Source organism: Gorilla gorilla, chromosome 12 (genome assembly GCF_029281585.2).
Source record: "Gorilla gorilla gorilla isolate KB3781 chromosome 12, NHGRI_mGorGor1-v2.1_pri, whole genome shotgun sequence".
NCBI classification, from domain to species: Eukaryota; Metazoa; Chordata; class Mammalia; order Primates; family Hominidae; genus Gorilla; species Gorilla gorilla.
Window position 1 is genome coordinate 50,316,707 of NC_073236.2, and position 22,551 is coordinate 50,339,257.

At 48.7% G+C, this 22,551-nt stretch overlaps 2 protein-coding genes across 3 annotated transcripts in view; one reads left to right on the forward strand and one right to left on the reverse strand.

The window, feature by feature from the left end:
• The first annotated feature begins 252 nt into the window (after positions 1-252).
• NT5DC4 (5'-nucleotidase domain containing 4) lies at positions 253-18,217 on the forward strand. Its single transcript, XM_063695710.1, has 17 exons — positions 253-386; positions 1,051-1,124; positions 1,219-1,336; positions 1,415-1,510; positions 1,715-1,821; positions 1,946-2,003; positions 2,351-2,444; positions 2,692-2,745; positions 2,996-3,079; positions 3,354-3,386; positions 4,041-4,166; positions 4,434-4,500; positions 4,642-4,812; positions 5,498-5,549; positions 5,938-5,998; positions 8,927-9,004; positions 18,035-18,217. The coding sequence occupies exons 1-17, from the start codon at positions 313-315 to the stop codon at positions 18,056-18,058; spliced, it is 1,371 nt and encodes a 456-aa protein (XP_063551780.1). The 5' UTR covers positions 253-312; the 3' UTR covers positions 18,059-18,217.
• The window catches only part of CKAP2L (cytoskeleton associated protein 2 like), a 28,624-nt gene continuing 21,532 nt past the window's right edge, over positions 15,460-22,551 (reverse strand). For both annotated transcript variants that reach the window (XM_004031621.5, XM_063695708.1), the window contains 3 exons: positions 21,823-21,886; positions 19,941-20,130; positions 15,460-18,170 (listed from right to left, as the gene is read on the reverse strand). In XM_004031621.5, the coding sequence (XP_004031669.2) occupies positions 17,945-18,170; positions 19,941-20,130; positions 21,823-21,886 (480 nt within the window). In that variant the 3' untranslated portion in view covers positions 15,460-17,944. The remainder of the gene's footprint in view (positions 18,171-19,940; positions 20,131-21,822; positions 21,887-22,551) is intronic.

A 22,551-nucleotide genomic window follows, 5' to 3' on the forward strand; every position in this document is an offset into this window, starting at 1 on the left:
GGTTCTCCGCTACTCTCCAGGCCGCTGAGGTCCATGGATGCATAAGCCCTAGGAATGAAGAGGGTGCAGTGGACATGAATTGCTCTTCCTAGATCCTTGCTGCTTTTGCTCTAGAGAAAAGGATGGGATACCAGAGCCTGTCCTGGCTGACTCCTCCCTCAAAGGGGTTCAGGGGAGATGGGAGCACAGGGTGGGGCCAGCTGGGTCAGTGGTGCCTGAAGCTTCTGAGGGAGAGGAGAGTGGCTGGGCCCCACTGATAGTGTGCAGGAGGCTGAGGAAGGGACCCTTGCCTCCTCCTCACTCTGGGTGACGATGGCCAGTGTAGACTGGGGAGAGCTGGAGGGACTGGTCTCCCCTCAAGGCCCAAAGCAGGACTGGCACCAGTGGTGAGATGGGCACCTGGGGTGGGGGCCAGGGGTCTCAGCCCATAAACACCCCACATGCCACAGCAGCACACAGGGGCTCCTTTAAATACACAGCTATGGGGACTCCCAAAATGCAGACGAACACTTGCACTCACAAGGGACGCACTTCCATAGCTGCAGCAACCCATCAGGGAACTGACAACACACACTCCGGCGGGAGGACCTCTTCACTTCCTTCCCTCCATGAAGATCTCTCCCCTTCACCACGGACACAGTGACATGTGCTATCCAATTGTGACAAACACATCATCTCTGAATTTGGACACTGGGGTCCCATTTCAGAAGGTGACAACCCTCACACCAACAACTGCACCTACTTTCTTACAGGGTTGGATGCCTATAACATGCCTGCATGGTGGGACAGCAAGCTGCTGATTGCCCGCACACACTCAGATGCACGCTTGCACACATGCTCACACATGCTTACATGCACACTCACACCTGCCTTCAGACACACATGGGTCCAGGCAGGGCCCTGGCTTGGCCCGACCTGCTTCCCCTATCCTTTCTGCAGCTGCAGGGGGTGCTCTGCCCTCCTCTGCTGGGTTTCCACCCCCTCTGTCCTTGGGCTTTGGATTCTGGGGGGTTGGCGGGCTGATGCCAACATCTTCCTCTCTCTCCCCAGGATTTTTGTCAATCGCAGCCTGGCGCTGGGGAAGATTCGTTGCTTTGGCTTCGACATGGACTACACTCTGGCTGGTAGAGAGGGCTGGAACACAGCATATTGGGAGCTGGAGGGAGCAGGGGTGGGCAGCTGGGCACCAAACCCCTGATTCTGTCCGGGCCTCTGCAGCCTACAAGTCCCCAGCTTATGAGGCCCTGACCTTCAAGCTGCTGCTGGAGCGCCTGGTGTGCATTGGGTACCCGCATGAGATCCTGCGCTACACCTACGACCCCACCTTCCCCACCAGGTGTGTGGCTTAGGAGAGGTGGGAGGCCACCCGGCCTTGGTACCCCCACCCACAGTGCCCCCCGACCCCCGTCTGCAGGGGGCTGGTGTTCGATGCACTCTATGGGAAACTGCTGAAGGTGGACTCCCACGGGAATGTGCTGCTGGGTGCCTATGGCTTCACCTTCCTCTCGGAGTAAGGGACGAAGGTGCCAGGAGGGTGGCAGGCCAGGAAGGGAGGACTGCTCACCTTGGGGGAGGACAGAGGGAGGGAGGGAGGAAGGACGCAGGCCCACGGTGGAGGCTCAGCACAGAAGGGATGCGTGGTGGTTGGAAGGGATGGCCAGAGCCTGGACAGGCCTCCAGGAGGCACTGGGGAGGGGTCATTGGCTACACCCAGCCTACCCCTCCTCAGGGGAGAGATCTGGAGCTTCTACCCCAGCAAGTTCATTCAGAGGGACGACCTGCAGTGTTTCTATATACTCAACATGCTCTTCAACCTGCCTGGTGGGTGGAGGGTTGGGGGCACGGGAGGTGGTCCTGAGTTCCGGAGCTGAGGGTCCCAGCTCTGGCCTGGTGGAGAACTGCCTGGCTCCCTGGGCTGACAACTGACCATCCTGTCTGCCCCCAGAAACCTATCTCTATGCCTGCTTGGTGGACTTCTTCTCCGGCTGCTCCCGTTACACTAAGTGCGTCTTGTGCCCTGCCCAGCCCTGGGACGACCAGTAGGACACTGCCGCTGCTCAGGGACCAAACCCCAAAGAGGGGCCCCCCAAGGGTTCCCCAAGGGGCTGGAAGGGCTCCAGGAGGCTCAGTGGGAAGGCGTCTATTGCAGGGCAGCCCCCAACCCTGCCACTGGTGCTGCCCCCAAGGGGTGACCCTTAGCTCTTGGTGATGCCCCTCCCAGGATGGCTGGGACATAAGCCCAGTGAAGACCCCAGTGTGGTTGGTGGGGTTGCTCTGGTGTGGGACTCAGGGTTGGAGATCATTTCAGGCCCCCTTATTGGCCTCCCCGTCCCCTCTTTGCCTGCCCCAGTTGTGACACCGGCTATCAGCATGGGAACCTCTTCATGTCCTTCCGAAGCCTCTTCCAGGATGTGACTGATGACATGAATAACATCCACCAGTCGGTGAGTGAGTGGTCCAGAACCCCCGGACCCCTGACCTGTCTGCTCTTGGTTCCCTGGGCAGCCTTCAGGCCTCCGGTCCCCATAGACTTTCCATCCTCTTCCCACTGAGGACTGAGGTCTGGTCTGGGCTTCCCAGAGCCGCCCACTTTTCTCATCTTGGACACAGACATGTGGGTGGGTACACATGCACACACACACACATACACACACACACACACACGCGCGCGCGATTTGCTCCCTCCTGCAGGGCTGTCTCAAGGAGAAGACCCTGGAGGACTTGGAGAAATATGTGGAGAAGGATGTGAGTGGCCACAGACCCAGGGCCATGGTCATCAGCCCCGAAGCAGCAGGGCTGCCCCCGCAACCCTTCCCTGGCTTTCTTCGAGGTTTAGGCTGAGCTCTGCTCCCAGGATGGCTGGGGATCTTTCTATGGGGCCTGGTGCCTACCTGCCTGGGCTGGGGTGGGCTCCCAGAAGGCTGAAACCTGAGGAGAGGATCCCAGGGCAGCTCTGGGAGTCCCACCCCTGCAAGTCCCTCTGTCTCTGCCCCAGCCACGCCTCCCCATCCTGCTGGGGAAGATGAAGGAGGCTGGGAAAGTGTTTCTGGCCACCAACAGCAGCTACAACTACACCAATGTGAGTATGTGTATGGAGGGGTGAACCGTCGGCCTCCTTCCTGGCCCCAGGGGACACAAGGGAGGGGCGGGGCGGGGAGCCAAGACCCTCCTACCCCCACCACTGGGCTGGTCTCCTGGACTCCATTTCTTGGCCTTTCAAGGCCTCAGAGGAATGAGCAACTTTTTCACCATCTTGCTCCTGTGGCCACCAGTGTGCTGGGGGGATGGTGGGTGAGGGCAGAGGCAGGCAGTGGCCCAAGCTTGGTGCCCTGACGCTGCCTTGTCCTTGCCAGGCCATCATGACCTACCTGTTCAGCATCAGTGAGGTGAGTGTTGGAGTGTTGCGTGCATGGCTGGGGTGGGCTGTGCAAAGGGCCAGGGTGCCAGGCTGTACCACGATGCTGAGGGCCTCTCCCATGTCCAGCTTCCCTTAGAGGAAGACCCGAGTGTGTGAGTGGTCATTTCTCATGAGTGAAAGCTCCCCAGTGGGTAGGAGCCTGGTGACCTCAGCCAGGCCCTGGGAGGAGCCTTTGGGGGTGATAGGAGGCAGTCAGGTATGTGGGGACGGGCGGCAGAAAGTGGGTGAGACGAGGGCATGGCAGGTCAAAGGGAGGGGTGCTGGGAGTGACAGGTCCTGGGCACTGGGAGTGACCAGGTGTCACTGGGCAGGCAGCAGGGCCCTAACTTGGTAGCTGTGCTGGTGTCACCTGTCCCTGGGTCTCTGTGCTGTGAGGAGCTCTGGAGGCTGGGGCGAGGCTGCACATGATGTTCGACACCCACCTCCACAAGTTCCTTTTGAGCACTTCCTAGTGCCTAGATTGGCTGGGGAAGCTGGGCAGCGAGACCTGGTTCCCAGGGGCTGAAGAGGTCTCATCCAGCTGGGAGGTTGGTGGGGAGAGGCAGGCTGTGATGGGTGACTGGCTGTGGCAAGGTCAGATTTACCAGGCTGTGTGTGTGCAGCCCGTGTGCACCCCCAACAGGCTGAAGCCTCAGGCAGGCCCTGGAGGTCCTACTTTGACCTGATCGTGGTGGACACGCAGAAGCCCCACTTCTTTGCAGAGGGGGTGGTCCTGAGGCAGGTCAACACGGTAATGGCAGGTGCAGAGGTCAGTCCACCTGCACCCATGGACCACGGTTGGGGAGGGCAGCCTGCCTGCCCCTTAGACTTGACCTGCCTTTATAGCTGGCAGCTCTGCTGGCCTGTCTGTCCCTGGAGGCAGGGAACCTGAGGCCGCCTTCAGCGCCCTCTGCTGCCTCCTTCCTCCCACACCCCCCATGGTTACCTCTGCCCCTCCCAGCTCCCTGCGACCCTCCCTAGCTAGAGACCAAAGATGTGGTTCTCCTGGCTCCAGGGCACGCCTCTGCCCCTCCAGGACTCAGGAAAGCTCTATGTGGGCACCTACACAGGGCCCCACCAGCACTGTGTTGTCTACTCTGGAGGTACCAGCTCCCACCATGCCCCGTCACTCCTTGGGCACCCTCCTTCCCTCGACTAGGAGCCCAGGCCCCTCACCTGCCCCGAGTCACCTACCCCAAGGCAGGAAGGGCAAACGAGTGTCTGTCCTCCCCTTGGTGGGGCAGGCTCTTCGGACATGGTGTGCGAGCTGCTTGGGGTTTGGGGGAAGGACATCCTGTACATTGGGGACCACATTTTTGGGGACATTCTCAAGTCCAAGAAGCGTCAGGGCTGGCGGACTTGCCTGGTGGTTCCTGAGCTGTCCTGGGAGCTGGACATCTGGGCCCAGGAGAAGGGTGAGCTGTTGGGATCTGGAACAGTCAGAGGGGCACTGGCCTCCCATGCAGAGGCCCCAGCACTGCCTTCTCCTTTTTCCCGTGGGGGGTTAGTAGTTGTGACCAGGAATCCTGGCCACTCTGTTGTTTCTGAGGGAGGAAACAGACAAAGACACACAGACCCAGAGAGGCTAAGTGGCCTGCCCGAAGTCACACAGCCAGTAGAGGGAAAGCTGAGAGTCAAATCCACTTCTCCTGACCCAAGAATCCCGTGGTGTTTCTGCAGGCGGTGCCTTCCTCCTGCACCTGACCCCATCCTCCCCACCCACCCCAAGGATGTTCAGTGAGTGGAAGGTACACACCTTCCACCCAGGAATGACTTGAAGTCATCCTCCAGGGCAGGGAGTTGTGTGAGCCCACACAATTTGGGCTTTGTCCTGAGAGCTGAGGCTTTAGGTTTGAGTCATTGCCGTGTGACCTCAGGAAGGTCACCTGACTCCCTCACCTGTCCCATGGGGCCTACGGGGCCTATGCTGTCCCTGCCTCAGTCTGGGCAGAGTCTCACGTGATGTAAGGGGCCAGGGGTGTTATGCACACAGCTCAGGGTGTGCAAGTCCTCCGCTGGGCCAGGGCAGACACAGGCAGGCAGGGCTAGTGGGTGACACAGGCCGTCACCCACCCCCACTGACCCCTGGTGGCTTTTCAGAGCAGTTAGGGGAGCTGAAGAGACTGGACACGCACTTGGCAGACCTATACCAGTGAGACCCTGGCCTTTCTGGGGGTGGGATGGGGCAGGGAGAGGTATGGAGGGGCAGTGGCTCACATCCCTGCCTGGCGGCGAGGTCCCGGCCAAGGTTGTCAGAACATCAAGATCTGTTTCAGGCTGGGCTTCCCTAGAAAACTGAATGTGGGGACCCCTCTCACCCCCTTGGGACTGCTCACACTCTGTGACCTCTAGGCCCTTCCTCTGAACCCATCCAGCACTCAGGGACCTGCCCTTGCACGCATGCACACACCCAGCCCGGCACCCCCACTGGATGCCCGCACGGTGTCCCCCCACCCGACCCCTGCTGGGGTCTAAGGAGACTGTCCTGGCACTCGGAGGCTCTGTGCCTCCCCTGGGTCACCTGGCTATTTTTGTACCAGGCACATGGATGGGAGCAGTTGTGAGCTGCAAGTCATCAACTTCACCAAGAGAGAGATCCAGGTGAGAGCTGGGTGGCGAGGGAGGAAGGGACAGGCCCAGCGGGGGCGAAGCCGGGTTCGCTTCCCCACTGCTTGCCTGTCGGCTTTGTCCTTGGTGCCAAAGGCCCAGTTACCCCATTCTCCTCAACCTCGCCTGGGCTCCACCTGCCTTGTCAGCCAGCGCCCTCTTCTGGCCGACATTCCAAAGGGCAGCGGTGCCCTCTTGAAGGGCTGAGTTGAGCCTGATTTGCAGGCTTTGCCTCCAGTCCCACAGTCTTTGCCAATCACCCTGCCCGGGAAGTGCATGTGTGCTGGCTGGGCCCTTATTGACTGACTAGCCAGTTCTGATAGGAAATGTGATTTAGGGCCAGTGAGCCCAGGGTCCTTGGAAAAGAGAAGAAAAGACAATGTTCCCTTGTGGCATTACTGACCGGCCACCAAAAAGCTGGAGGTGCCCATGGGTCGGCCAGGTGGAGGGAGTCAGGTCACTTGGTCATCCCAAGCCCAGCTGGGGCCGATCACAAAGGGTCTTTGCAGAGCCTTTTACAAAGCACAGCCGTTTGATCTTCCCCACAGCCTTAAGAGGTGGATGGAGCAGGGATTGTCACCTTTATTTTACAGATGAGGAAACTGAGGCTCAGAGAGAGGTCATCCTGGGAGTAAATGTTGGAACCATTCTCTAGGCTCTAAAAGCAGACAAGGAAACAGGGCCTGGTGGCAGGGTGGGGCCTGCCAGGATAGTAGGAGCGAGGCTGGGGGTGTCGCCTTGCCAAGTCCTCTGTTGGACTCAGATGGTAAATGAAGCTGTGGGTTTAGTCCTGGGTGGTCCATCTTCAGGGCCAGGCAGGTAACTGTGATGGAAAGCTGCAGCGGGGCCTGTGGCAAAGTGAGGAGCTGCCCCACCTCCAAAAGCCAAGTGTGCAGCCTGTGGGTCTACAACATGCTGCTCCTTCCTACAGAGAGGCACAGGTTTCAATGTCCCCCGGTGAGAGGCCCAGAGAGGCCAGGGTTGCCCAGAAAGGGAGTAGGCCAGGTCAGGCCTAAGCGGGCTGGGATTTCAATTCAGTGTGTTGCCCCTCTGGCCAGAGGGTCACCCAGGTGCTGGACCTGTGCTACAGCACCATGGGCAGCCTGTTCTGCTGCGGCTTCCCCCAGACACTCTTCTCCAGCCAGCTGATGCGCTATGCCGACCTCTACACTGCCACCTGCCTCAACTTCCTGTACTTCCGAGTGAGCTCAGCTCACTCGGGCGGCCCCGGAGTTGGTGGGTCCCTGTGGAATCTCCACGGCTGTTTGTGAACATTTATCCTAGAAGGACCCACTGGTCCCCAGCCTTGCTAGGAGCTTGCAAGGTCACCAGCCCTAATCTCCCACCTTCAGACTCAGTGGGATCACAGTCTTGCAGATAACTGTCTGTGTCTTAACAGATGCATGGGAAGAGTTAGGTTTATACAGATAAGATGCCTCGGCAGGGATGTTCTTCCTCATGCCCAACCTTAACTCCTGCTTTAGATTGAGACCACACTATCTCGTCATTTCCTTGGTAGAAAGGATATCAGTTGCAAGGAGGAAGGCACAGTCCTCCTACCCTCAGTAAACATACAGTGGCTTCCGAAGGGGTGGAGGAGGCAGCAGATGATACAGTAAACACTCTGGCTGGTTTTCCTCTGGGAGACCGGAGGATGCTTCTGGGTTAAAAACAGGGTGGTAGAGGTGGCTACGATGGCACTGGGCAAGGGTTACTAGGAGTCATGGGACTGGCCAGCTCAGGGCTTCCCTGGAACCTGCACGTGTCAGTCCTCCCAAGTTGGCATCATCATTTCCATTTGATAAGATGTAGAGCTTGCAGTTTAGGATCTGGACTTGAAGCTAGACCTTTGAGGCTCCCTGTTGCCTGCCTTCCCTGCTGCCCTTGGCTGCCTTCCAGACGTTTGAGAGGGGAAAAACCATTTATTGAGTGTCTGCTGTGTTTCCTGCACTGGGCTGGGTGCTTTTCATTGATTATGCTTAATGCTCAATATAACTCAGCAAAGTAGGTTTTATCTTCCTCATTTTATCATTGATGAGGAAGCACAGAGAATCTAAGTGACTTGCCGTCACACAGCTAGTGGACCACACAGCTGGGATGTGAGCCTGTCAAGCTCCAGGGGTCACACTGTGTCTCCTGCACTGTGCTGCCACACACTTGGGGGAACTGGCTTTCACCGGGCGGCCTCATCTCATCTCTGGACTCTTAGATGGGCTGGACCAGAGAGCTCCTGTGGGCGAAGCGGGGGGTCCAGGCATAGCCATCTGTGCTGGTAGATATTATTGTTAAAGTAGAGACCAGACAGGTGAAGAACACACCAGCGCCCCCTCCCCAAAAGTGGCAAGGCGAAACACTTAAAGAAATTTGATCTTGCCAATCTTCCTGGCTTGGGATTTTTTTTTTTTTTTTTTTTTTTTTTTTTTTTTTTTTTTTTTTTTGGCCAAGTCTAGCTCTGCTGCCCAGGCTGGAGTGCAGTGGTGCAATCTCTGCTCAATGCAACCTCCACCTCCCGGGTTCAAGCAATTCTTGTGCCTCAGCCTCCCAAGTAGCTGGGATTACAGGCATGCACTACCATGCCCAGCTAATTTTTATGTTTTTATAGAGACAGGGTTTTACCATGTTGCCCAGGCTGGTCTTGAACCCCTGGGCTCAAGTGATCCACCTGCCTCGGCCTCCCAAAGTGCTGGGATTACAGGCGTGAGCCACCGCGCCTGGCCTTGGCCTGGGATTTTTGAGGAAGTGAAGTCCAGCTGCCAGAACCTTCCTGCCCCTGCTGACCTTCCGAGGTTCCTTCCTCTGCAGCAACATCATTGGGCAGGAAGTTGGCAGCTGTGGGCAGGGGAGCCTGTGCATAGCTGAGGAATCCTGGAAGGCCGTACCCGGGATGGAGTGCTCCACCTCCACCTGCATTTATCCCTACAGATGCCACATGAGTCAGTTGTGGAGCAAGAACAGGCCAATCCGGACCCTGCCTCCTGCCTCCTCTCCTGCAGCCAGAGGGTGAGTGGCTGTGGCCGACGAACTCTGTGCTTGGGGTCCCATGGGCTAGAGTAGTGGTTCCCAGTGGAGTTGTATCAACCCCAGGGCGCATGAGGCAATTGGTGGGGGGGCTTGTGGGCTTGTTTTTGTCTGCAAGCATAGTCATTCCTCATTATTTATGTAAGAATGCATATTATTTTATTGTAAAATGCTTTTCTTTTTATTTCTCCTTTGTTAGAGTATTATCTTGATACTTTAAATTATAGAGATGATAATTGTATCGATGAATTTCAATTCAGGATGGAAAAGTAGAAGTTAAATATTTGTTTTTAAAATGGGATATTGGAGCCAGATGTGGTGTTTCATGCCTATAATCCCAGCACTTTGGGAGGCTGAGGCAGGTGGATCACCTGAGGGCAGGAGGTCAAGACCAGCCTGGCCAACATGGTGAAAACCCGTCTCTATTAAAAATACAAAAATTAGCTGGGCATGGTGGCGGGAACCTCTAGTCCCAGCTACCTGGGAGGCTGAGGCAGGATAATCACTTGAACCCAGGAGGCGGAGGTTGCGGTGAGCTGAGATTGCACCACTGCACTCCAACCTGGGCAACAGGGCAAGACTGTCTCAAAAAAAAAAAAAAAAAAAAAAAGCGGCAGTTGGATCCAAAAGGGCGACAGGTTCTGCTCAGCAGTGCTTTGTGCACTGTTGGGCCCTGCACCCCTACGGACTGCTGTTGGCCAATCCATACACATAACTCCCTCCAGGGGAAGTTGTAGGACGTGCCCTCTTCCACATTGAGGCTTCCTCCCCAGACAGGCTTTGTTAACATCAATGACTAGTGGCTCTAGCTTCAGATCCCTTTGACACTTTGTGAGGCCTGACCCGCCTCTGAGCTGAGACAGGAGTGGATGCCTGGATTCCTCGTTGGGTTCTGCACCCCCAAAACCCTGCATAAATGTTCCTCTTCCTCCCTTGGCTTTCTAGGGGCTCACTTTAAAAGATGTGCATCCCATAGGTCCCCTTTAGCTGGGTTGTACCAGGCACAGTGTTTGTTCTTTCAACCAGTATTTACTGAGCACCTCCTGTGTGCCGGGCAGTTTAGAAAATAAAGTGTAAGTTACTTCATTCCTGCCTAGGAGAAGCTCAAAATTCAAGTGCATTCACAGGCTTTAATCAGTGGTTGGCAACTGTTTTTCTATCCTAGCCCAGCAGAGAGATGGACACACTCCTGTCAGTAACAGAGGCTTGCTGGGGAAGCCTGTGGTTTGATCCCTCTATATCCTCACCCCATCAGGATCCAGCCTAGGGCATTTTGACACATTATCTACCCCTGGTTGGGAGTCACTGTGTGAGCTTGGGAAGAAAATATCCATAGTCACTTTCTGTGTTTCTTATAAGGGTGAGGGCAAAGAGAGAAACGAGGACCAGGAAAGTTACATCGAGGCTGACGGAATCCCGGACGTGGGCTGGCATCACGGGCCATCTTCTGCTTGAGATATTTTTCAGATAACACAAGTATGGAAGAAGGAAAAAGAAACTGTATTGAAATCTCCTGAATGCAGCAGATTCGGAGCCTGCAAACACTTCTTTTAGGGAGGAGGCAGTATTGCTCTTAACCTAGAAGGCATCCTCAATGGTCTTTGAGACGTTTGGAAACGTGTGCGCAAGTGAAATTATTTTACCTACTTCTCTTGAATGCATGATGTCTCATATCCGATTTTATTTCTAAACATTTCTTTTAAAAAATAGTTATTTATGTGCACTTCTGATTCTGTTACTAGTAAGAACAATAAAACCTGATTGGCTATATATTGCCTCACTAACTGCTCTTTCATTCTGGGTCACTACGAAAGATGTTAAATGAGATAGCCCAAATGTCTTTGAGTTTGTGTATACACATTAAAACACATAAAAAGTCATACTCATGATTTTAAAACTTGACTCTCGAATGTGTTAGAAGCTTCTCTGTGGTATTAAAGTGCTGAAGCATCATTGTTCTGATGTCACTGATTTCAATTTACTCCTACAGTTTACTTTTTGTCTGTTAGTGGTATCATCTGGCATTCTGTGGAGACCTATCTGTGGAGGTTGAATCTGCATGTTTGAAATGACAAAGTAAACCCTTGAAGGAACAGGTCTGAGGACACACTTCATTAGCTTCATTTTCTGTGGATAAACAATGGCAACACTTGGATACCTGAGGATAAATAAGGGACAACGGGCCATGGAATCAGAGTTTCTTTTTTTTTTTTTTTTTTTGAGACAGAGTGTCATTCTGTCACCCAGGCTGGAGTGCAGTGGCACAATCTTGGCTCCACCTCCTGGGTTCAAGCAATTCTTCTGCCTCAACCTCCGAGTAGTTGGGATTACAGGCACACTCCACCACACCTGGCTAATTTTTGTATTTTTAGTAGAGACAGGGTTTCACCATGATGGCCAGGCTGGTCTCAAATTCCTGACCTCAAGTGATCCGCCTGCCTCAGCCTCTTAATGTGTAGAGATTACAGGCGAGAGCCACCGAGCCTGGCATTTTTTTTTTTTTTTAAACATCTTCTTTGCATTTCAGAAGCTTCCAGGTTTGACACTGCTAAGGCCTTTTCTTCCTTTCCCTGGTTTGACTTTCAGGTCCCAGAGCCTGCAGGGGCAGGTTCTCCAGTAAATCCCAGGTCTCACTGGCCTGTGTCTTTAAACACTTGATTCTTACTCAAGGGCTAAAGGATAGTATTTATCAGAAAAACTGCTCAGACCCTAGAGCCGATACTTTACCGGAAAGGTCCTGAAATATAGTGTGGTAGCTAACACTACAAAAGTCAAATCTTAGAATTCCTACCCAGGGTAGAGAGGATACAGAAAAGGACTGAGGGATAAACAATCTGGCGGAAATGCTTTAGGGGATCCTAGCGAGGGAAAGGAGAGAGGTGGCCAAAGGGCCTTTCTTGTGCTTTTCCTATGCCTGGCCCATTCCCTGCCTCTTCTCCCTGTTACCTCCGCTCTCCCCTCAGCTAAGATCCCTGACTAGACCAGTTTCTCTTTAGTCCCTCGCTCATAGGCCTCTATTTCTCAGGACTGGGAGTCTTGCATCTGTGGTTCTTAGATTAACATGTGTCCCCACTGGACTCTCAGCTCCAAAAGGTAATGTCCTTTTGGCTCACCGTTGTGTCTCTGGCATCTACGTACCTGTGTATTTTATTGAAAGACACATGCCACCCAGTTTATTATTACTCTTGTAGAACTGCAGGGAAAGGGCAGGAAAAAGAATATGAGAAAAAAGAAAGTGGAGAAAGGTTATAGGGCTTTGGATTAGAATGCTGCTCCTAAACTCTCAGGAATGTGTCTGGGTAGGAGGTAGGACAGCTACTTCTATTTGGGTGGTTTTTTTTTTTTTTTAAACTTAATGTCACCTCTACACTCCTGTTCTATCTATACTTTAGGGACAGAAGCACACCATTGCTTCCAAGACTGTGTGCAGACACTGACATTCATCTCCCATTTCTGGAAGAATTTTTAGCTGGGCATGTGGCCATCTGATACACATTTCCCTGCTTCTTTAGATGGGGTAGGGGGAGACATGGGACCAAGTTCTGGCCCCTAAATTCTGTACAGAAGTAATGGTCCAACTACCAATCCGTGACCTCAGGAGGGGCATGCCTTCCCGTTCCTCTCTTCCCCCTTCCAGCTGGCTGGAGAGTGAAGTTGGGTGGGAGCCTTCTTTGGCCACATGGACGAGGCTGCCTCCGAGGGATGGTGGAGTCACAAGACAGACATAGCCTGGGCTTGGCAGTAGATTAGCATTGGGCTGTCACTTGGATGGCTGATGTGAGAGAGATGCATTTCCATTTGGGACTAGTGACAGCAGCTGAACTGACATCCTCATTCTGGCATCGTCTTGAGCAGTCGGGAAATGAAGAGAACAGAAGCAGCATCTCTGGGGTAGTGAACTAGTGGTAAAAATGTGATCATTTATTTGTAGAATAAATGACAGTACTTTGGCTGTCACAGTGATTCCTGCTTGGTAAACTGGGAACAGTTCAATAATTTATCTTGCTCAGATGTGTTTCCTTATCATCACCTTAGTCCTCATTTCCTTACTTTAAATAGAGATAGGAGTTAAAAGTTCTGAACCTGGAGCCAGACAGCCCTGACTTTGAAATTGCAGGACTGACATTTATTAACTACTCTATTTCCATAACCATGTCATAAAGCTATTATAAGGATATAGTGAGATAACGGACATGGAGCTTGGCCAGAGTAAGCACTAAATAAGTGTTTTCTATGCTATTATATATGTGTGTGTGTGTGTGTGTGTGTGTGTGTGTGTGTGTGTGTGTGTGTGTGTGTGTGTGTGTGTACATTAGTCAGGACTTTTTCTTTACCAACTGAAGTAAACCTAATGAAACTGGTTTGAGAAAAAACAGAATTTATTGGTTCATATAACTAAAAAGTCCAGGGTTAGCCCAGCTCCAGGCATAGCATTAACCAGGGAGTCAAATCAATGTCATTGGACATAGCTTGCTCTCTCCAACTCTCAAGTTTATTCCGTGTTGGTACTATTCTCTGGCAGGTTTTGTCCATGAGGTTATAAGACGGCTGTTCCCAAACTCCAGATTTCTATCTTTATCTTTTCAGCAACTCTACCAGGAAGCGTCTTTCTAATCAAAGTCTGGGAAATGATGCCTCACTGGTTGTGACACTACCCCATCCTCCAATCAATGCCACTGGCCAGGGAGATGCCAAGTTTGTCTTTGCCAGGACTGGGTCACATGCTCATACTGGGGTTGAGTCCATTCTTCTTAACCACGTAGATTGTCAGCAGGAAAGAGTTGGTAGTAGGGAAATTGGGGTGCTTTTTTTTGTGAGACAGAGTCTTGCTCCGTCGCCTAGGCTGGAATGCAGTGGTGTGATCTCAGTTCACTGCACCCTTTGTTTCCCAGGTTCAAGTGATTCTCCTGCCTCAGCCTCCCAAGTAGCTGGGACTACAGGCACACTCTTACCACACCTGGCTAATTTTTGTATTTTTAGTAGAGACAGGGTTTCACTACGTTGGCCAGGCTGGTCTTGAACTCTTGGCCTCAAGTGATCTGCTCACCTCGGCCTCCCAAAGTGCTGGGATTATAGGCGTAAGCCACCGCACCCAGTCTGGGGTGCTTTTATTGGAAAAGGGAGTACATGCCAGGGAGGCAAGAACTTTTTTTTTTTTGAGACTGACTCTTGCTCTGTCACCCAGGCTGGGATGCAGTGGCATGATCTTGGCTCACTGCAACCTCTGCCTCCCAGGTTCAAGCAGTTCTCCTGCCTCAGCCTCCTGAGTAGCTGGGATTACAGGTGGGTACCCCCACGCCTGGATAACGCCTGTATTTTTAGTAGAGACAGGGTTTTGCCATGTTGGCCAGGCTGGTCTCAAACTCCCGACGTCAAATGATCCACCCGCCTCGACTTCCCAAAGTGCTGGGATTACAGGCATGAGCCACCATGCCCAGCCTCAGGAACAGTATTTTATAGTATGTAAAAGACTCAGCCGAGTGCCTGGCATAGTGAGCACTAACAAATGTGAACCATCATGCCTCTCCTCTGTCTTCTGGTTCATGGTCATTCTGCACAGAGATGCTATAAATAATCCCCACCCTTTTCTTTCTTTCTTTAAAACTTGCTTTACACTCACCTCCTCTAAAAAGCCATCCCCGAACATTAGACTTATTTCTGCAAAGGCCCATATTTCCACTACAATTCCCTATGAATCTCCTTCCCAAATCATTAAGGGCCCACCTTCTTTCCTTCCCACTCTCCCTCCTTCCTGCTCCCTATGTCTAGGAGCAGCTATTTACTAAACAAGAGGGTTACTGAGTATCTACAAAGAGTCCCAGAATTAGGGTGCAGTTTTCTGCAGCTGCAGTACCATCCACAATCATTTCCACATCCTTTTGTGTCTGCAAGACTCTATAGTCTGACGAGGCTGTTCGAAACCTCCAATTTGCCATTTTGAAACTTATAATTATTAGACACCAATAGTTCAACCTACACTGTTATTGTTGGTACCCAGGGTAATATTGTGAGACATCCTGCAAGGAACTAGCAATAAAGAAAATAAACTGCTCTTTTGGGAACTAAGCTGTAATGTCAAGACAATGGTTTTGAGGAAAGACATAAAACCACCATAAAGAGACAACTGACTCCTAGGCCTGGGGTCAGGGGAGGGATTTAGGTAGCAAAGATGGACCATTCTAGAAGCCAGAAAAAAAGTAAGTGCACAAGCAATGGATGGCACTGCAGGATCGATCATGAGAACCTGGTCGACGGGCTTAGCACAGTGTCTGAGGTTCGAGGCAAGAATATTCCTAACACAGGACTCACTTCAGACTCTCTAAGCCTGGTGATTTTGAATATTTGATGCCTCTACGTCCTATGTTCAGATTTTGTGATCTCTAAGCAGCCCTCTGAGCATTACTTGGCTTCACAGGTAGTTAACTCTAATTCTTGCATTTTGGTGACAATTTTATTTTATTAGGTATATTTAAGATTTACAACATGATGTTATGGGATACATATAGATAATAAAATGGCTGCTATAGTGAAGCAGATTAACATTATCATCTCAGTTTTTTGTGACAAGAGCAGCTAAAATCTACTTATTTAACAAAAATCCCTAATACAATTGTATTAACTTTAGCCCTATCTCTAGACTTGTTCATCTTATCTGCTATTTTGTATCCTTGCCCTGCATCTCCCCATTTCCTCTTCCCCAATCTGTGGTAAGCACTGTTTCTCTGTGTACTTGAGCTCTTTCTTAAAAAATTAAATATTCCACATGTGAGATCATGCAGTATTTTTCCTTGGGTCTGGCTTATTTCACTTAGCATGTTCTCCAGGTCCATCTATGTTGTGGCAAATGGCAAGAACTCCCTCTTTTCCAAGGATGAATATTATTCCACGGCATGCATATGCCATATTTTCTTTATTTGTCCATTGATGGGCATTTAGGTTGTTTCCACATCTTGGCTATTGAGAATAACACTGCCACAAACATGGGAGTGCAGATATCTTTATGAGGTGATGATTTCATCTTCTTTTTTTTTTTTTGAGATGGAGTCTTGCTCTGTAACCCAGGCTGGAGTGCAGTGACGCAATTTTGGCTCACTGCAACCTCCACCTCCCGAGTTCAAGTGATTCTTCTGCCTCAGCCTCCCAAGTAGCTGGGATTACAGGTGCCCGTCACCATGCCCGCCTACTTTTTGTATTTTTAGTAGAGACGGGGTTTCACCATGTTGGTCAAGCTGGTCTTGAACTCCTGACCTCAGGTGATTCACCCACTCCAAAGTGCTGGGATTACAGGTGTGAGTCACTGCGCCCAGCTGGTGATTTCATCTTCTTTGGGTACATACTTACTCAGAAGAGTGTCAGATAACAGTTCTATTTTTAATTTCTTTAGGAGCCTCCAAACTGTTTTCCATAACGGCTGCCCCAATCTACATGCCCACAAACAGTGTACTAGGGTTCTCTTTTCTCCACAATCTCATCAACATTTATCTCGTCTTGTTAATAGCCATTCTTATAGATGTGAGGTGATAGCTCACAGTGGTTTTAATTTACATTATTCTTATGATTAATGATGCTGAACACCTTTTCATATCTATACCTACTGGCCATGTCTTATGTCTTCTTTGGAGAAATGTCTGTTCAGGTCCTTTGCCCATTTTTAATTCTTAGTTTTTCCACAATTGAGTTGTAAGAGTCTCTTATTGAAAGTCTGCTGGTATTACAGGTTTATAGCTCAGTTTTTTGAGCTTTACTATAAATCTGACTTTCAGAAATAGATCTGCTTCCCTTAAAAAAAATCTAGTTCCTGGATGAGGCTGATAGACCTTTGATCAAAGTCCATTCTCCTTGGTAATGAATGCTCCTTGTGAGGTTTCTTAGGACAGCCAACTGGTATATCCTTAGACAAACTCCTAATTCTCTATGCAAAGCCATTATCACGGTTTTCTATAATAAACAAGATAAACAAGCAGGAACTAATAGAAACTTAATGTTGTTTTAAGATAATACTTAAATATTAAGAAAGCTAAAATTTAAAATGTGTTGACTAGGTTTTTCTACACATTATATTTACATAATGACTAAGGTAAAACCTTTCCACAAATAGTTGCCCAGGAGGAAGAAAAAGCAACCTACAACAGTCTCTGGGGCTTGCACTGCCTTCTCAGGCCAGCTATCCCCTAGCTGAGCAAAGAACTGAAGAAGCAAGTGTCCACTCCCCAGCCCTCTCCCCTGCACCCCTTTTGTTACTTGAAGTGTTTCTGAGTAACAAATGCAAAACTAGGTTTGAATATAAAAGCTAGACGACCACACCAATTCAGGATTCTGTTTCATCTGAGACCTGGCATAGAAAAAACAAGAATTCTCTCTCATTTACAAGGATACTGTGATGAAAGTCAAAGATCACACATAAATTTATGATCTCTGAGCAAAGGCACAGCTAGCATAAACTCATCTGTAAAATGAGGGGTTTTGACTTGGCCGTCTGTCAAGGTCCATTCAGCCTGTCAAGCTAGCGTCAAAGTTCAGATCTTCCACGATGAAAGAACTTGCCCTCTGCTAAGGTGGATGCAGAAAGAAAAGTCCCATTATATTGTGGGACCAACCTTCTGATATAAAAAACTATGTTGGGATTAAAGTAGATCAATAAAGTATAAATATTTATCACAGTTGTAGGGTAAATATTCCAAAGTTTGAAATTTATGTATACTGTAAAACTGGCAAACTAGTCTTAAACACATAAAGCAAAGATTTTCCCATGGGGAGATAAAATTTGAGAGTAAGCCCAGTGAATTACTTAAGTCCTGAGCGTCCATAATCTGCATCCATGATGCCTCTCTATTACACACTTTTTTCCAGGTCACTTGGACAAGAATATTTCTTGTCTTATGTTGGTTCTGAAACACCTTTTTTAAAAAAAGCATCAAGAAATTATGATTCAGGGGTTTGAAACCCCAATGTTACAGGCAGCGCCTCATTTCTACGGAATATAAAACATTTTGTTTTTTCCACTTCTAACAGTTCATCAAGAGAAGCCACTACTAAATCGTGTTCCTGCAGCATTTCTGGGTAGCGGGACACTGCTCGCTCAATCCTCGACGAACGCCGTACAGGAGTGATAAGTTTCATGTCTTGCACTTCTGGCATCCCATTTATTCTGAGAGACAGCAAGAGATGTATTAAAAACCTTATCATTTAAAAAAATTATCTTTATTATTTTTTGTTTCTTATTCAATAATAAAACAGGGAAGACATTTTAACATAGGGTGATACAAGAGATATGTCTAGAGCAGCTTTCATCTTCAGATGGCTTTTTCCAGGAGTTTGAGACCAGCCTGGGCAACATAGCAACACACTATCTTTACCAAAAAATATAAAAATTAGCTGGGCGTGGTGGCACACACCTGTAATCCCAGCTACTCAGGAGGGTGAAGTGGGAGGACTGCTTGAGCCCAGAAGGTCAAGGCTGCAGTGAGCTATGATTATGCCATTGTACTCCAGTCTGGGCAACATGGCAAGACCCCAGTCTCAAAAAAAAGGCTTTTCCCTGATTTCCAGAATGTATTGGGTGGTGTCCATCTGTTCTTGGATGGTGTAAGCATAAGGATTTATTGAATGAAGTATGAAGTGTGGTTTTTATTTGAAGTCAAATATTTGGCAGTTGGTGTTCATTTATTCTATAAACTTTCAAAACAGATGACAAGTTTTAAGGAAATGGGGCCTAATACCAAATTTGGTTGAATTAATGAATTCCAAGATTCTTTCTAGCTTTTTCTTTTTAAAGACAGGGTCTCACTCTGTTGCCCAGGCTAGAGTCCAGTGGTGCGATCACAGCTCACTACAGCCTCAACCTCCTAGGATCAAGGCATCTGCCCACCTCAGCCTTTCAAGCTGGTGGGAGCACAAACGTATGCCAGCATGCCTGGCTAATTTTTTATTTTTCATAGAGTTGGGGTCTCCCTATGCTGCCTAGGCCACTCTTGAACTCCTAGGCTCAAGTAATCCTCCTGCCTAGGCCTACCAAAGTGACAGGATTACAGGTGTGAGCCACCATGTGCCCAGCCTTTTCATTTTTTTTTTTGAGATGGAGTTTCACTCTTGTTGCCCAGGCTGGAGTGCAACGGTGCAATCTTGGCAGACTTGCCTGCTAGTTTTCCTTCGGCTAATGTAATTAATGGTTTTGTGAATTCTAGAGCCATTAAGAGGTAGTTTTTGGATTAACTGTTTTCATCTACTTATGAGCTGACTGTAGTTCATCCACTTATGAACTGAACTGTTTTCATCCTCTTATGAGCCGACTGTAGCGGGAAAATGGTGTGTGTCAGAGAGTTTAGGATTGGAAGAGATTCGGCTGTGCTTTCCAGGGAACTAAAACACAGAACTGTTGTCTTGGTGCCCTTGTTTGGAATTCTTTCCAGATCATGATCAGAGAAGAGTGGTGCTACACTCACATTTTAGAAAATGACACTGACGCCCTGACATGGCTCCTTAAATTACTATGGATTCTGCCTTAAATTTATACTTGTTAAAAAATAAAACGTTTCTGACTTTATGAGCAGTCTCTGACTAGTACATACTCCACTGCTCTCTGCTCTTAGAGGGGTATTCACTGTCCCTTTTCTCCCACAGCTACAGAGTTTGCTCCTGCTTGGGACTTTGTGCCCCATCTTATCACCCCAACCATACCCAGCTGTGTCAGGACTTGCAGGAAAGGCAGATAGGATCTGCAAGTGCAGGACAAATGAGAGTGAAAAGGTAGGCGAGACCATAGGACGGGGGTGAATGCATTCTAATACCCCTCCTGACTCTGGCAGCACGTTCCTCACTGCAGGTCAGGTCTCAGTTACTCTAGATCTGTGAAGGAAAAATTGAGACTTGGACTAGAATTAAGTCTGTGAACACAAAGTCTGCTTTAGAGTTTGCTTACCTAGGGATTGGACCAATCTGTAATTTGATACCAGGATAATTATGCTGTTCTGCCTTGGCTATTCGGGGTGTCGCCGTGACTTGTTCCCTCTCTTTTGGAGAAAGACAAGACTTCACAGATTCCATCTTCTTGGCCAGCTCTTCCACTGATGTTATACTAGTTTCAGCAACTAAAGAGTCAGAAGTAATCCCTGTGTATGTAAGATCATGAAGGAAAGTAAGATTTACCAATTTAACACTTCAACTAAAAGTCAATAACATGAAAAATACATACATACAATGATTTCCCAGTGATCTTCATGGGCTCCACATACTGAATAGTGATTGATTTGAAGTGTGACTTATAACTTGTTTTTTCACGCTAAGCTCTGTAGCAGTGTCTTGCTACATCAGGCTACCCTCCTAGCCAGCCCCCCAGACTGCTGTAGGTAGATTCTTGACACCCTTTCAAGACTCTGAACATATCTCCAGTCTCCTATTCACTCTCAAGAGAGCTCTCTTAGGGACTAATCACTGGCCTTCTACCCTTACACCACACCTTGGATCAATTTTCTTGACTCACTAAGGTTAACTCACACAACCTCCCAATCCCATTCCTCCCCAGGATGACCACATGGTTACTGCCTTGGACAGTGGGTAAAAACTGTCTTGCATTAATAGTTTTCATGGTAGCCCAAACACAATCAACAAAATGAAAGGAAGGAAATCAGACTGTGCCAGGCACACTGTGGCTAGAGGCTGACACCCTAAGTGAGGTCAATAGGGTGCAACAAAGGCATGGATTCCTGTCTTCTCTTTTTATTCCTTTTAAGAACACTGCCATGTTTTAACCAAATAACTGAATTGTAGCCTCATTCTCAAAGAATCTACTATTATCTATTTTATGTCCTTCTTACCACACATAGTGGGTTACTTAGCTACATGACTTAATTGTTCCCCAGTTAAATCTACTCTTTTTTTTTGAGATGGAGTTTCGCTCTTGTTGTCCAGGCTGGAGTGCAGTGGCGTGATCTTCATTCACTCCAAATTCCACTTTCTGGGTTCAGACGATTCTCCTGCCTCAGCCTCCTGAGTATCTGGGATTACAAGCACGCACCACCACAACTGGCTAATTTTTCTTTTCTTTCTTTTTTTTTTTTTTTTTTTAAGACAAGACAGGGTTTCACCATGTTGGTCAGGCTGGTCTCAAACTCCTGACCTCAGGTGATCCACCTGCCTTGGCCTCCCAAAGTGCTGGGATTACAGGTGTGAGCTACCGTATGCAGTCTAAATCTACTATTAAAGGAAGAAGATTTGTCACCTTTTAAGATAACAAGAAGAATCCAATTTATTTTCTAAAGATAGCTTGTTTTTTCTTTCCATTCATGTAACAAGTATCGTAAGCAATTATAATGTCACTCGTGTTTGGCACAATATATGTCTCATAGAAGAGTCTTCTAAAGGTTATGACCACTGACAGTGATGGTCATCCAATTGAAGAGATTCCTGAGATAGCTATTTTTAAAGCGTAACACAAATTTAGATGAGTATGTTGGTAGGTTTATTATGATTAAACATGTAACTTAAGGCATTTCTCCTTTCTGCCTCAGCCTCTTCCAGCAAAGAGCCGTTTGTCTTCTGCCATTTAGGATTCCAAGGAAGTGGGACACTCCAGTCTAGGCTGTTTTGGTGGAAACAACCTTTGTTCAGTATTGAGCAGTGCATTTACTTGTAATAATACAAATAAATCAGCTGATGACAATGGCTGAAAGGGCCAGATCATGGAAACCAAGAAGTGAGAAGCATTTCAGGGGATGATTCTTTTCTTCTTTTTCCTGTATGTCCTGGATGATTTTTACTGGTACAGCTAGAGAAGATGAATTTAAATACAAAAATAGTAGTACCTTCTGTGGTTCTGTTTGAGTCTTGCAAGATATTAAGAACAACTTTCCGCAACTCTTGTATTGGCTGGAAGGAAGGAAGAAAACATACAAAATCTTAAAAACATTCATGCAAAAAATTTGCTAAGGAACTTTAACTTCAAATAAATGTTTTATAATAAAAGTTTCCTTTTAAAATCTCTTGTCTAACTATAAATCTTTTGTCTAGCTTGACAGTTTTATAGCTTCATGAGAAAAGTAAAGGAACAGAGAAAATTCTGATTAAGTGTTGGCACACTCGACTTAATGAACAGATGTATTTAAAGTTGTCCATAATGTAATTTGTCTACATCAAATTCTATTTTCCTATTGATTTGTATAATACTGTCAAATATGTATTCCTACATAAAGATTCTGGCCCAATGATGTAAAGCTAGCCACACAGAAAATGCATTTTATATATAGATATAGATATATTTTCTTGAGACAGAGTCTTACTCTGTCCCAGGCTGGAGTGCAGTGGTGCGATCTCGGCTCATTGCAAGCTCTGCCTCCCGGGTTCATGCCATTCTCCTGCCTCAGCCTCCCAAGTAGCTGGGACTACAGGCGCCCACCACCACGCCCAGCTAATTTTTTGTATTTTTAGTAGAGATGGGGTTTTACCGTGTTAGCCAGGATGGTCTCGATCTCCTGACATCGTGATCCACCCGCCTCGGCCTCCCAAAGTGCTGGGATTACACGAGTGAGCCACTG

Bases quoted from the DNA above. Each gene is read 5' to 3' on its own strand.
- NT5DC4 (XM_063695710.1), top strand. From the start codon at position 313: ATGGCCAGTGTAGACTGGGGAGAGCTGGAGGGACTGGTCTCCCCTCAA. The intron at 1,125-1,218 runs GTAGAGAGGGCT...GGGCCTCTGCAG, and splicing joins CATGGACTACACTCTGGCTG to CCTACAAGTCCCCAGCTTAT. The intron at 4,167-4,433 runs GTCAGTCCACCT...CTGCCCCTCCAG, and splicing joins CGGTAATGGCAGGTGCAGAG to GACTCAGGAAAGCTCTATGT.